The sequence below is a fragment of the Macaca thibetana genome, chromosome 7 (assembly GCF_024542745.1).
Source record: "Macaca thibetana thibetana isolate TM-01 chromosome 7, ASM2454274v1, whole genome shotgun sequence".
Lineage (NCBI taxonomy): Eukaryota > Metazoa > Chordata > Mammalia > Primates > Cercopithecidae > Macaca > Macaca thibetana.
The window spans coordinates 42,090,816-42,107,290 of NC_065584.1; the positions used below are offsets into that span (position 1 = coordinate 42,090,816).

At 36.2% G+C, this 16,475-nt stretch overlaps 1 protein-coding gene across 23 annotated transcripts in view; it reads right to left on the reverse strand.

Annotated features, from left to right (window-relative positions):
- Nucleotides 1–16,475, reverse strand: part of FUT8 (fucosyltransferase 8) — a 339,734-nt gene that overhangs the window by 96,203 nt on the left and 227,056 nt on the right. For all 23 annotated transcript variants that reach the window (XM_050799254.1, XM_050799257.1, XM_050799256.1 and 20 more), the window contains one exon: nt 10,241–10,355. In XM_050799254.1, the coding sequence (XP_050655211.1) occupies nt 10,241–10,355 (115 nt within the window). The remainder of the gene's footprint in view (nt 1–10,240; nt 10,356–16,475) is intronic.

Consider the following 16,475-nt stretch of genomic DNA (forward strand, 5'->3'; position numbering starts at 1 on the left):
AGTATATGCTCACAGAAAGAGTTGTACATAAATATTCACAACAGTTTATTTATAACAGCCCCAAAGTGGAAACAACCAAGTGTTCATCAACAGGCACATAAATAAATTTTGGCATAACCATATAATAGAATACCAGTCAGTAATTAAGAATAACAAATTATTAACACATACACTATAGATGTCAAAATAATTATGCTGAGTAAAAGAAGCCAGACACAATAGTACATACTATATGACTCCATTTATATACAATTCTATGAAACACAAACTAATCTATAATGATAGAAAGCAGATCTGTGTTAAACCTGGGGATGAAGGTGGGGAGTGGTGGAAGAAACACAAAGGGACATAAGCACACTTCAGAGTATTGAATAAGTTCACTATCTTGATTGTGGTGATGGTTTCATGGGTGTATGTACATGTCAAAACTTAACAAATTGTATACTCTAAATATGTGCAGTTCATTATATGTCAACTATATTTCAATAAGGCTATAAAAGAAAAAAAGAAAAAGAAACTACTGCCAAACAATAAAGAGATTACCCTTGAATTTAAGTCATCAGTAAGCCTTCTTATTTGTGTTAAACATCTGGTTCTATTTTTCTTTTGTTTTAAATTCTTTTCTATAGTCAATTCAGGCTAGGTTTTTAATTTATTCATACAAAAATATTTATGGAGTATTTATAATTATGGTAGGCACCGTTCCAGGCTCTGGAGTATAGCACAGAACCAAAGGTACCATAATATATCAGTTCTCTTAGTGTTACACTGATAATTCACTTACTCATTAACTCATTTATTTATATCCATTCTATGTTAATATTCTCTAATGCAGCACTTTGCTTTGGGGGAAATTCTTCAAAGCTAAATGAAATATTATGTTAGAGAACACAGATATGATATGTTATTCTTCCAAGCTCTTATCTTCAAATTAAATAAAATAATATGAGTGAATACTGTTGACAGATTCTACTTTTGTATGAAGGTCAATAAAGAGTTTAAGTTCACATTATCATTATTTAGGAAGGCAATAAGCAACAATTACATTAAAAATATGTTCCAAGAATATTGTGTATTTTGACCAAGAATGGTAAACGCTTAAGAGAAATAGAAGCTGTTAGCTGCAGAAATTCAACTAAGAAATGATTTTAAAAACCAATATGATAACTATAATTTTATAAAATTGGCTCTAGTATTTACCATCTGCTTTTTCACTTGAGATGACGTAGCATTTTTTTCTTTTCTTCTTAGATCCATTGGTTTGCTTCTTTTATTTTTCTTCATCTTAATTTTGCTTTTAATTTTTGCATTCTTCTAAGTTATTCTATCATCATTTGCTTATATTTATTATATTTATTTCTTTATTGCTTTATTTTATTTATTTCAAGTCAGGCCACCCTCATTTTTCTTCTGACCATTTACTTCTCTCATTTTTCCATTCCAGGAAGAAAAAGTATATGCAGAGCTTATAATCAAATTGCTCTTGTGATGATTGATAATCATTTTTTAAATGGCACATTAAAATGTATTTGGCAGTTGGGGAAACTTGATCAACAACTCGTTATTTGATGATTTTAAACAATGATTCTTAATGTACTTAGGTGTAAAATAGAATGTGGTTATGTTTTGAAAAACTATCTTTTAGAAATTCATACTGAAATAAATACAAATGAAATTATAAAATGTCTGGGATTTGCTTCAAAATGAACCTGGAGATGGTAAGGAGCACTGGTAGTACAGATGACACAAAACTGATCAGAAAGCTGGGTGATGAGGACAAAAGGGGCCACCAGCTCTTATTTTTATATATGTTAAAGTTTTTCATAATAAAAGTTTTCTAAAAGGGAATGATGAAGGAGTCCATAGGAAAACTTAGTGTACCAGAGATATGGGAAATAGCAGAAAGATCCAAAAAAAGGATCAGAAATATAACTTATCAAAACAAAGAATTGTAAGGAGTTTCAAAAGTGTGTGTGTGTGTGTGTGTGTGTGTGTGTGTGTGTCTGGATTTGAAGACAATCCAGGAATACTCTCAGGAAGTTTAAGTTACTAGACTTTAAACTTCCTAAGGGCAGACACCATGTCTATTTGATTTATGACTATATCCCCAGCAATGTACCTAATGCCCAGCACATTCAAATACTTAAGGAATGAATGCACCAATGAACTATTCAATTGCACCCTAAGCTCCCACAAGCAAGGGCTCTGTAAAATCTGTAAGAATTCAAAATAAAGTTGTTTTTAATAATGCTCAGAAAACTTCCTTCAATAAATTTTCTTTACTTCCTATCACCAGCCTATGTCCTTACTCAGCTTCCAGTACAGCAATCCCCTCTGTTACTTCATGAAATCTACCCATGCCACCATATCCACTACCACTTCTTGTTCTGTCCTTAGTCAAGTTGTTCATTTTTTTTTTTTTATCTTGGAAAATGTATTTTCTTTCTCAGTATACTCTTAGGTTTTAGTTCTGAGAAACTGTCTTCTTTTTCCTAGATAGTCTCCTCTTAAACTAAAAATTTCTTTCAAATAGGGAAAAGCTCTGAAAGTTTCTGCCCATCCCAGTTGTATTAAATATTTAGCAAATATTTTAATGTAGTTAAGCTGACAACTTTTTCTAATAAGTTACAGATATTACCACTTCTGGCTTTATTCTGGTTAGGCAGAAATACAAATGCAATCTGAATTACTTGGTAGAACACAATTCACAACTCTAAAAACATGTGATGATTAATTTGATCTCAGAGTCAGTATACAAGCAGATAAATAATGTCTATAGTTATATTCTGGCTTTAAATCTATCTTAATGAATTAGTCCTCTCAAAGAAAAATGGGATCAAGAAAATCCTGTGTCAGAGTGAGGGGTGCCATAAGCTGAAATGTATGTTTAGTAGCCTCAATAATGCATCCCCAGCATTAACATTCCCCTTTTTCCAAAGGATCATATACTGTCACTGGAGTTTTCTATTTCACCAATAAAACTTATTTTTGAATGGAAAAAAAAACTCTATCTTCATTTAGAAAGTGAAATAGTTATTTTCCATTTTCATACCTTTTTTCCTCTCTCTCTCAAAAAAAAAAGAAAAATAATCTACCAATTTCCAGTAAGAGTCCTATTCAAAACATAAACCAATGCAAGCAAAACACGGAAGCAAACCAAAAATTCTTTTTGGCCGGACACAGTGGCTCATGCCTGTGATTCTGACACACTGGGAGGCCGAGGCAGGAGGATTGCTTGAGCTCAGGAGTTTAAGACCAGTATGGGCAACACAGTGAGAGAGGAGGCAGTTGGGGCTGGTTAGGTAGACAGAGAGGGAGGGTCTTGGGAGAAGGACAATGTTCACAGGAACAACTGTAGGACAGAACCTACACTGCTTCTGCAGCTAACAGGAAGAAATGTGGTTAAGAACTTCCCCTTGTGCCAGGGTGTTGCTCAGAAACAACTGTCCCAACTTAGGCGCAGGTGCAATAAATCAACCTAAATGTTCTTAACTTGACCGAGCTCATTATGTCATTAACATGACATTAACATTGTGGTTTTACCACCTGTCAGTTTGGCTTAGGCACGCATGAGTAATAACCAAGATGGAGTCACTCTGGCCAACCTCAAGCATGTGCAGATGCAACACCCCTAGGAGGGAGCTTTGCCTCTCCTATTTGGGCAAAACCCACAGACAACTTACTGGCTTCTGCCACATAAAAGACCCAGAAGTCAGTCCCGCTTCTGGCAACCTGCTTTCAGGGCACCTCTCTTTGCCAAGAGCTTTCCTTTTGCTTAATAAATCCTACTCTACTCACTCTCCACATGTCCACATGCCTCATTCTTCTTGGTTGTGGAACAAGAACTCAGACCTAGCTGAACTAGGGACTAAGCAGACAGCAACAATAGGGAGATCCCATCTCCACAAAATAAATAAATAAATATAAATAAATCTTTACTGTTGTTTCTTTTTACATACTTTATTCACCTGAAATGGGCTTAATTTTGCTTAAAATATCAACTTTGGGGCTACGCAGAAAACAAAATCCATTTTTATATACCAGAAGACCGATAATTTCAAGTTAAACTGGGAGATATCCTTCCCCAGAAGCTATTTGCCCTAACTAGCAGCACTTTTCATGAGAACTGCCAACTTCCAACTGCTCCAAACAAGTTAAAAAACTAAGGCATTGAAGTATACAGATCTCACTCATCGTGCCTATTTAACATAAGTTGATGAGAAATCACAACATAAATTTTCTAAAGATAATCTTTTCCATGTAAAATCACCCAAAAGTCTAGGAAAATGACTTACATTATGGTAAAATGTGGACTCATATTGATCATATATCAGCAACATGCAGTTTTAAAAATGGACTTCATCAGAAACTACAGAAATAGAAACAATAGCATTTTCTCAATGTTATGATTTATGTAACACAAGAGTAAGACCAGGACAAAATGGCATTTAATACAACCCAATATTATATGTTCATTTTGTGAGAAAAAACTTTTTAGATAAACATATGCAGTAAAAGGCTAACGTCCTTAGGAGATTTGCTTGATCTATTCTATTTGAGCCTAATAGCATACTTGGGGTTGTCTTCAATCCGATTATTATAATCTTTTAATCAGTTTAATCTTTGTAAACCATGCCATACAGCCTTCAACTCTGAAGAGAAAATGATTTTGACAACCATGGACTTTGTCCCACTAAACTCTAGTTGCCCAAAGTGCCTTTTTAATTTTCCATTATGTCCTGTGAAATTGGTCCTCTCAAGTAAACCAATATACAGGTTACTAAAATTGAGACCAAACTTCTTGTCATAACTGAGCTATATATTACTATAAACTAGAAATCAACTCCAATTGGAACCTTTAAAACCAGGCAAACACATGAAAATTAAATTACCTGCTCCTGAATGCACTGGACCAAAAACAAAATCAAGATGGAAATTAAAAAATTCTTCGAACTGAAAGACAGTAACGACAAATCCTATCATAACCTCTGGGATATGGCAAAGGTGGTGCTAAGAGGAAAGTTCATAGCCCTAAACGCCCACATCAAAAAGACTGAAAGAGCACAAACTGACATTCTAACGTCATATCTCAAGGAACTAGATAAACAAGAACCAACCAAACCCAAACCCAGCAGAAAAAACTAAATAACCAAAATCAGAGCAAAACTAAATGACATTGAAACAAACAAACAAACAAAATACAAAAGATAAACAAAAAGCAGGTTCTTTGAAAAGATAAATAAAACTGATAGCTCACTGGCAAGATTAGCCAAAAAAAGAAGAGAAAAAAATCCAAATAACCTCAATAAGAAACGAAAGAGGAGATATTACAACTGACACCACAGAAATACAAAAGATCATTCAAGGCTACTATGAGCACCTCTATGCATATAAACTAGAAAACCTAGAGGAGATGGATAAATTCCTGGAAAAATACAACCCTCCTAGCTTAAATCAGAAAGAATTAGATACCCTGAACAGAATAATAACAAGCAGCGAGACTGAAATGGTAATTAAACAAGTTAACAACAAAAAAAGAGTCCAGGACCAAATGGATTCACAGCTGAATTCTACAAGACATTCAAAGGAAGAATTGGTACCAATCCTTTTGATACTAGTCTACAAGACAGAGAAAGAGGGAACCCTCCCTAATTCATTCTATGAAGCCAGCATCACCCTAATACCAAACCGGAAAGGACATAACTGAAAAAGAAAACTACAGACTGATATCTCTGATGAAAATAGACACTACAATCCTTAACAAAATACTAGCTAACCAAATCCAAAAACATATCAAAAAGATAATCCACCATGTTCAAGTAGGTTTCATACCAGGGATGCAGGGATGGTTTAACATACACAAGTCAATACATGTCATACAGCACATAAACAGAATTGAAAACAAAAATCACTTGACCATTTCAATAGATGCAGGAAAAGCATTCAACGAAATCCAGCATCCCTTTATGATTAAAACTCTCAGCAAAATTGGCATGCAAGGGACATACCACAATGTAATAAAAGCTATGACAAACCCACAGCCAACCTAATACTAAATGGGCAAAAGTTGAAAGCATTCCCTCTGAGAACTAGTATAAGACAAGGATGCCCACTCTCACCACTCCTCTTTGGCACAGTACTGGAAGTCCTAGCCAGAGCAATCAGACAAGAGAAAGAAATAAAGGGCATCCAAATAGTTAAAGAGGAAGTCGAACTGTTGCTGACAGTATGATCGTTCACCTCGAAAACCCTAAAGACTCCTCCAAAAAGCTGCTAGAAACTGATAAAGAATTCAGTAAAGTTTACGGAAACAACATTAACATACCCAAATCAATAGCTCTTCTCTATATACCAACAGCGACCAAGCAGAGATTCAATTCAAGAACTCAACCCCTTTTACAATAGCCGCAAAAAAATAAAAATAAAATAACTTAGGAATATACCAAACCAAGGAGGCAAAAGACCTCTACAAGGAAAACTACAAAATAGTGCTGAAAGAAATCATAGATGACACAAACAAATGGAAACTCATCCCATGTTCATGGATGGGTAGAATCAACATTGTGAAAATGACCATATTGCTAAATGCAATCTACAAATTCAACGCAATCCCCATCAAAATACCACCATCATTCATCACAGAATTAGCAAAAAACAATTCTAAAATTCATATGGAACCAAAAAAGTGTCCACATGGCCAAAGCAACACTAAGCAAAAAGAATAAATCCGGAAGTATCGCACTACCTGATTTCAAACTATACTATCTGGCCATAGTCACAAAAACGGCATGGTACTGGTATAAAAATAGGCACATAGACCAATGCAACAGAATACAGAACCCAGACATTTATTTACAGCCAAAAGCTTACAGCCAACTGATCTTCAACAAAGCAAAGAAGTGGGGAAAGGACACCCTTTTCAACAAATGGTGCCGGGATAACTGGCTAGCCACATGTAGGAGAATGAAACTGGATCCTCATCTCTCACCCTATACAAAAATCAACTCAAGATGGAATAAGGACTTAGCTAAAACCTGAAACTATATAAATTCTAGAAGATAACACTGGAAGAACCCTTTTAGACACTGGCATAGCCAAAGATTTCATAACCAAGAACCCAAAAGCAAATGCAATAAAAACAAAGATAAATAGCTCGGACGTAATTAAACTAAAGAGCTTTTGCACAGCAAAAGGAACAGTCAGCAGAGTAAACACACAACCCACAGAGCAGGAGAAAATCTTTGCAAAGTTTACATCTGACAAAGGACTAATACACAGAATCTACAAAGAACTCAAACCAGTAAGAAAAAAAAAATCCCATCAAAAAGTGGGCTAAGGATATGAATAAACAATTCTCAAAAGAAGATATACAAATGGCCAACAAACATGAAAAAAATGCTCAACATCGCTAATAATCAGGGAAATGCAAATCAAAACCACAGAGCAATACCACCTTACTCCTGCAAGAATGGCTGTTATCAAAAAAATCAAAAAACAGTAGATGTTGGCCTGGATGCGGTGATCAGGGAACATTTTTACACTGCTGGTGGGAATGTAATTAGTACAGCCACTAGGGAAAACAGTGTGGAGATTCCTTGAAGAACTAAAAGTAGAGCTATCATTTGATCCAGCAATCCCACTACTGGGTATCTACCCAGTAAAAGGAGTTGTTACATGAAAAAAGATACTTGCACATGCATGTTTATAGCAGCACAGTTCGCAATTGCAAAATTGTGGAACCAACCCAAATGCCTGTCAACCAACGAGTGAATAAAGAAACTATGGTATATGTGTATGTATATGCAGAGTGGAATACTATTCAGCCATAAAAAGGAATGAATTAACGGCATTTGGAGTGACTTGGATGAGATTGGAGACTATTATTCTAAGTGAAGTAACTCAGGAATAGAAAACCAAACACCATATGTTCTCACTGATACGTGAGAACTAAGCTAATGAGCACACAAAGGCATAAGAATGATAAAATGGACTTTGGGGACTTGGAGGAATGGGTGGGAGGGGAGTGAGCGATGAAAGACTACAAATAGGGTGCAGTGTATACTGCTCAGGTGATGAGCACACAGAAATCTCACAAAGCACCACTAAAGAAATGTAATCAAATACCACCTGTACCCCAATAACCTATGAAAAAAAAGAAAAATATTTTTCCAAAGCACTTTTTCTCTACTGAGATTGTCCCCATCTCCTTGAATATTAAAATCACCTTTTTCTCCCAATGCGGGGGGAGGGGGGGAGGAAAAGCATGAAAGTAACAACTTGTGAAATAGCAATATCTGAAACTGAAGGTAAGGTCCAAGTAAAGTGCTAGATTTTGCTATACTTTAAAAAGCCAGTGTAGCTTCACATTATTAGCATGATTTGCAAATGAAATTCTCTAATACGGAACCACAAAAATCGGCATATGGAGGATCAAATTAGCACTACAGGTGAAAGCACTTGGCCACCTAAAAACCAAGGGAGGGGGGAAGAAACTAAAGCAGGTGGCAGGTACTTGTTACAGTTTAGGTAGCTGAACTATCACCAGATCATAGTTTAGAACTATCACCAGATGTAGTTGGTGAAAATTTAATGAATATGAGGAAATGGAGGAAGCTCAGAAACCACAGTTATTTCCATTTTAAATAAGGATGATAGTTCTGCACCACCAGCCGTTTATAGTTCACTGAGTGAGGTTCTAGTTGATAGGAGATAATTACCTCTTCCCTACAGGAGGTGAAGTGTTTCTCATTCTGCAGACACCTCTGATGAATGGCCATGTGGGTATGAGACCAAGATAGCATGCCAAGATCAGTTTGGTTTTTAATGATCTCTTTAAACACTTGATTTTCTATTTTTTCCTATTTAAGTGTAGAAAAATGTGCACCTTAAAATATATAGAACCACATTACTGGCTGTCATTTTGCTTTTACACAACACTTTAACTTTACAAGGAAAGTAGAGCATACACAGATAGCATGCCATCCACAGCATTAGAAAAGATGAGGGTGGAGGATGTTCCATGGTCATTTCAACTGCAAACATTTTGAGATTTGAAGATTCTACTGATTCATTGTTTTCCCCTGAAAATGATTCTCTCTCAGTGCCTTATCAGGTAAGGATGTTCCCACTATCCCAGCCATTTCAGTTCTTTCATCTACTTGGAAAGGCCTATCAATTTTATCTTCCCAATCTCTCTCAAATTTGTCTCTTCACTTCCAATGCAAACTGCCACATACCTTAATACTTCTTACCTGCACTATGGCCCTCTTATCTTGTCTCCCTGCTTCTAGTCTCTTCAAATAATCAAGTTCAACTAAAATACTACTTTCAGATTAATATCACTTAAGTACCACTCTCATCATACCACTTTTGTATGTAAAACCTTTCAAAAGCAGGTTATGACTCCAAAATAGAAAAATGCTTATGGCACATTAAGCAGAAAAACAAAATCAAAAATAAATTATTTCCTTACAAATATGTAAGACGGTGTGTACATATTAATAAGAACTAGAAAAGAACACAAAAAGTTAAGAGAAATTAATTTTAAAGGGGCTGAGACTTGATGTTTACCAATACTTTCTGTTATAGTACCATTTGTAAAACAAGTAAAATCTTTCAGTGACCACTTACTGCTTATGTACGATAAAACTTAAACTCTGTAATCTGTAATTCCAAGCCTACCTTTCCAACTTATTTTCCATCCCTCCTTTCACACAACCTAAAATTCCAGACAAACTGAACTGCCACACTTATCATATTTTCCTGTACTGTTCTTTCCCAGTTACGAGCCACAGCTTACATGATAACCTCCAGCTGGTACATTCTTTTCCTTCATTTCTGTGTGTCCAAATCCTATTTAACTATCTTTTATAATTCAGTTCAAACAATACATTCTCCACAAAACTGTCCCTGATGTCTCCTTACTCAAAACCCCAATAAGCATTTCATCTATTTCTCTCCTATAAATGTAACATGCTATATTTGTATTGTATTGCATGTGTGTGTGTGTACGTGTGTAAGAAGTAGCTCCCTTTAGGACAGGGTCTTTGTTTTAGCCATCTTTGTATTCCACTCAAGGAGTAACATAGTGTCTTTCTGAATAAATATGTAAAATATGTGAGTACTTATTTTCAAAAGGCAAGGGCCAGGAAGACTAAAAACTAACTGAAATTATTACTCTTAGTTATATCATGATCCTTCTTTTTTTCACTCAAATTTATTCTTAACTCAACCTTCTTACCTGAAGATATGTTATTCTCCGCTGGACCAGTTCTGTCAGATCTTTGGCCTCTTTTTCCCGCCAATCACCTGCTCCATCTGTTTGACTGAGGTAGTATAGATCCGTCATTATAGACCTGTTAAAACAAACAACATTGGAGGTCTTATTAGTACTGCTTCACTGGATTACACAAAGTCTTAAGATGAATGCCAAATTCCTCATAAAGATTGATGCTCATATCGATGCTGGTACTCATCTTTTATTTTCTATCAAGGTTGTGCAATTCAAAAATCAGTCTCTTAAAATCCAATATTCATTCCTATAGTAAATTTTCACTGTTGAGAAAATACACTTTTTTTGTTCAAGCTAGTCAGCTGCACTTGTTTCCCAACATAGATCACTACAGAGATCTGGAGGAAAGTGAATACGCAAAGCAAACAAATGAGTAAATTAACATAGAGAAAGAAGTTGATGTTAGTATTTGTTAGTACCTCTTGGTTCTCTCTACTATCATTTCATGTCACCTTTTAATTTTTCTCTTCAAAGTTAAACACTCTGAGTGACTGGAAAAAGATCAGAGGAAAATTTTTACACAACTCTTAACAGTATAAACCAAGGGTCAGCAAACTTTTTCATTAAAGGCCCAGATAGTAAATATTTTAGTCTCTATGGATCTCTAAGATCCTTTGCCTTTGCAGCAGAAAGCCGCCATAGATAACACGCAAATAAATAGGTGTGGCTGTGTTTGAATAAAACTTTATTTACAAAAACAGGCAATGAGTCAGCTTTGGTCTCTGGGCCATAATTTGCTGAGTCCTGGTCTAAACTAATAAAATGACTGTTTAGCATCAGAATTCCCACTCTGTTTAGCATCAGTAATTTCAATTACAACATGCTGGATTACCTGCAGAGTAAAGTAAAATCTCCAGTAAGCTAAAAAGAGAAACTTTAGGGCTGCTACAAATGGTTTTATTTATATTGCATTAAATAAAAATTATGACTTGCATTTAGCAAGAAAGAAAAGTAAAAAGCAAGAGTCTCTGTTTGTCTAACATCCTCTACAAATCTGTCGGCAAATTTATAGCTAATTTCTAATTTTTCACATATCACCACCAGCACTTTTACCAACTGAGACACCATCTTCTCTCACTTGGATTACAACAACCTCCTAACAAGGTCTCCCTGCTTCCACCATTGCCTATGTCAAAATTCTATTCTCAATATATCAGACAGATCCTGTTACAACATCAGGCAACTAATGTTACTACTTTGTTCTTAACATGAATTGGCTCCTCAGCTCACTCAGAGTCAAAGCCAAAATTACTACTTTGACCTAGAAGACCCCACCCAATATGGCTCACTTTGATCTCATCCTTGTCTTTGATCTCATCTCCCACTACCATACTCTTTGATTTTTCTATTTCAGTCACACTGGTCTTGTTGCTAACCCCTGACAGTGTCAGGTATATTCCTACTCCAGAGCTTTTCTATTTGCTCTTCCCTGCCCTGGAATGCTCTTTTCTCAGGTATCTATTCACATGGCTCACCTAAATGACCTTGAAATCCTTGCTCAAATGTCACCATCTTCATAAGGTATTCCCAGGTTATCCCACTTAAAAATCCAACACTCTCTCCCGTCACCCTCATCCCTTGGTTTTTCCTCTCCTCTGTTTGAGTAGGTAGCTAGGCAGACATGAGATGGCAGGGGAAGTCACCCTCTTAACCCCCAAGCAATGTCAGGTGACTATCAGATGATGGTCAGGCAGTTGTTAAACTCTCTAAAATAATTTAACTGGTCGCAGCTGGTGCCAGGGAAAGGCAGTCTCCTAAATAGATAGAAAACAACTGAAGCTGATCATCAGCAGCTTCTTGATAAGTTTTCAAGAGTTGTGTGAGCTGGCTCAAGCATGTGTACTAAGAAGCAAAATGGCAGACTTTAACTGTTATATGACCTTCCTCTAGGATCACTCAACTGGTAAGGAAAAAAAAGCCTCAAATGAGCATGTGCACAACTTCAGTAAACACACTGCATAAGCGATCTCTCCCAAGTGCTGGCAGGCCACTGCTCATGCAGACAGCCTGCCTCAAGGAAAAATCAGGTAAGAAGAAATGCAAACCCTGGAACCACAGCAATATATACAGGCACATGTCAACGGTCAGACAGCACACTTGATCCTCTCAAGTCGCCTGCTTGGCCCTCTTACAAGTGTACTTTACTTCCTTTCATTCCTGCTCTAAAACATTTTAATGAACTCTCATTCCTGCTCTAAAACTTGCCTCGATCTCTCACTCTGCCTTATGTGCCCCCGGCCAAATTCTTTCCTCCAAGGAGGCAAGAATCGAGTTGCTGCAGGCCTGTGTGGATTCACTGCTGCTAACACTCCTTCCCTGATTATTATATATTTTTCCAAGCAGTTATCATTTTCCAATATACAATATCACTTACTTCTTATCTTTCATGCCCTACTAGAATTTAAGCTCCAAAAGAGTGAACTTTTTTTGGTTGCTTATTTTATTTTTTTGTTTTCTTTTTGTTTAAAATCAGCAGGTGGAAGAGCGCATATCACAGACAAAATATTCAATAAGTATCTTTAGATGAATGAAAAAGTAGCAAAAGAAAAACTTTCAAGAGTTCATATAATGAGATAATGGTGATAATTTTTATCTTTTACAAATCCAGTTTGATGGTAGAGAGGTTTGGGGAATAATCCTTACCCAGGTGTAGCTCCAGCTTCATCCCTTCTCAACACTTTGTATTAACTCCTCTGCTCAAGGCATGCTTAAGAGTATGGATTATTTGCTTATGAAAATTATAAAGTTAGAAACGTATATTGTCAGAAAAATTACACATCTAGAAATCACCTACAATGATTGTATTAACTAAAAACATAAAGCATTATCTGGAGATTCCAAGAGTACTTAGAGAAAACTGATGTATTACAATAAATAAAAAACAACAACAATAAATAGGTACACCTATTCTAAGTGCTTTATATTATTTCACTTAATTCTCACAATAATCTTACAAACTAGGTAAGAAATGGCAGGCATTGAGAGGTTAAATAATTTGCTCAAAGTCACAAACCTGAGAAATGTCAGAGTAGGAAACCAAACCCAAGCAATGAATTTTAAAGTCGAGGCTTCTAACTACTACACTAACAAATATCAAAGGAGGAGGTCCAGAGCACAATAATGTGTACTCTGCTCCATGTAAATATCCAAAAATTAAAGTCTGAATCAGAGGAGAGAGCTTTGGGAGCCAGACATACCAATTTCTCAATTTTGGTTCTACCTCCTACTTTGTGTCCTAGGAAAATTATTTTGACATCTCTGAGACAAAGTATCGAAATACCTTCCATATAGCTCTTTAAAAAAATGCATAGTGATAAGACACACAAAATAGTAATACATGTGGTAGACGCTTTTTTTTTTTTTTTTTTTTAAAGCTAGAGACCCTCAGAGAGTTGTTTCTGAGCTTTTCCATTGTGTCTGAAGAGCATCTACTAATAATTCTACTACCAAGAGGAAGGAGCCATTAGATGTGGGTAACAGTAACGTGGTTCTGATGATCAATCATAAAAATGATCCAATAGTGAGTTCCCTATAACACCCTGAAGAAGGGGATTGATCAATGAGAAGGAATCACTTAAGAGACAGAGAAACATGCCCTCAACAATTGTAATTTGCCTAAGAGTATGTGACACAGTCTTAGTACTCTTTTATTCCTGATTCTTAACTAGATGCTAAACTATTTAGTAAAAATGCAATGGCAGCCCACAGGAAAGTCTTATTTACTATCACAGAAAGCCATTAGAAGTACACATGATTAACAGAGAATCCGTGATAATAGCCCCTTTTGAATAAAGTGAAACTATTAATTCAATTAAAAATTAAAAATCTCAGCCAACATTTAGACTATTCATCCTAAATTAATAGTGGAACAACTTTGAACAATGCTTTGGAACAACAGTTCCATTTGTGAAGCACTTTAGACATCTGTTTCATGTGTCAACATTAATCACATACAGGACACTTTGCAGCTTATCTACTTCCATTTTCACCCTTTTTAAACAGGGCAAGAGGCCAATATGTAATGCCTTGTCCATTTTCTTATTTGTTATTCTCATCTAGGATTCAAAACATTTTCTTTTCATGAAAGAGGTTTTGGCTGCAAAAACCAAACCTACAATGCCAGAAATTAACCTGAAGTCTTATAGACTAGGCAAAGTTTCAACTTTTAAGTTTTTTCATACTATAAAACTGAGTCCTCTATGGACTATTATGTAGACTACAGTATTTTTTTTTTTATAGTTACTGAGGAGGAAAGTCACTATCTGTATGAAACTGTGAGTTGCTTATGGAAACACAGAAGTCTTTAACTATAATAGGGCTACAGGGCTCAGCTAAAAGTTCATTTTTTTTTTTTTTTTTAAGATGAAGTCTTGCTCATCGCCCAGGCTGGAGTGCAGTGGCACAATCTTGGCTCACTGCAAGCTCCGCCTCCCGGGTTCACACCATTCTCCTGTCTCAGCCTCCCGAGTAGCTCTACAGGCGCCCACCACCACACCCGGCTAATTTTTTGTATTTTCAGCAGAGACAGGGCTTCACCGTGTTAGCCGGGATGGTCTTGATCTCCTGACCTCGTGATCCGCCCGCCTCAGCCTCCCAAAGTGCTGGGATTGTGAGCCACTGCACCCAGCCTAAAAGTTCATTTAAAACATATTCTCAGTTTCATAAGCCTCTTTCCCATCACCCTCATCACACTTATTATTCTTTATATTTCATAGGTTTTATCATAATAGAATGTGGTCATTTGTTTTTTCCTACCTATCAAATAGAAGTAATCACAAAACTTGTTGCAAGTCTCAACTTCACATTAATTCATTATTTATTTATTTATTTATTTATTTGAGACAGAGTTTCACTCTTGTTGCCCAGGCTGGAGTGCAGTGGCACAATCTCAGCTCACTGCAACCTCCGCCTCCTCCCAGGTTCAAGCGATTCTCTTGCCTCAGCCTCCCAAGTAGCTAAGATTACAAGCATGCACCACCACACCTGGCTAATTTTTTGTATTTATAGTATTCACAGTGTTTCACCATGTTGGTCACGCTTGTCTTGAACTCCTGACCTCAGGTGATCAGCCTGCCAAAGTGCTATGATTACAGGTGTGAGCCACTGCGCTGGCACAAGTCTGTTTTAAATAACAGTATCGTTCTGGAGATGTCATACAGTGGAATAACCAGTTTATCAGCAAATATCTGTCAAAGGAAAAAAGGAAATTCAATATGCTCTTAGTTTTATGTTAAACGTGTCACTACACACATGCACATGGGTGCACGCATGCACATGAACACACAGAGAAACAAAAAGCATTACATTTCATTGACAACCATCATATAGCCTCAAGGAGGTAAAAACAGCATTAGGTCTAATTTAAAGAGAAGAGTCCCTTGAAATATAAGCATTAGCATGGTTTATACTTTCTTGTCATAGAAATCAAGACATTCCTTTACCATTGAGAATGAAAACTGATCTCTACTTTTTAAAATAAATTAGTTTATGTCAATGTTTTTACCAAGTTTACATCAGTACTAAGTCTTGGCAATTAATTAATCACATTCATCTGTCTCTATCTAGAAAGCAGAATAACCAAGCAACTAGAAGACCAAACATCAAAGAAAAAAAAAATAAGACTACACTAATTTTTTGTGATAATGCAGTCAGGGTATCAATATAAGTTACTGTAACTTCATGGTCCACTAAAATTAAGCTTGTTTTTAAAATCTTTTGTTTCTTGGCCTCTCTGTTGGAGACCATGGAGGGAAGACAATCAAGTCCAGGATACAACCTTAAATTCAAACTAGTTCTTTACTGTTTCAATTATTTTTGAAAGTTATCATCCTGCAGTATGTATTTTTTGGCCAAAGACAAGAGGACAATCAAATCAGCAAGGGAATCATGGTGACTCAAAACCATTCTGCAGAAGCCCTGGGTTTTCAGTAACTGTACCCTGAAACCAAATCTCCTAGAAGAGTCCCAGAAATCAGGGAATCTGGCTGTTGTGGTTTTGACTATGAACATATCAAGAAATCTAGTAAGTGGGCATACTAAAGATCTAGTATGAGACCAGGTCAAGGTTTGGGAAATAACAAACCTAGGCAAGGGACCAGCAAAATAGTGCTGGCCATTTGAGGATACAATAAAGTTGCCTGAAGACACTGAGTAGAATAGAATTTTGTTTGTTTGCTTTTTGTTT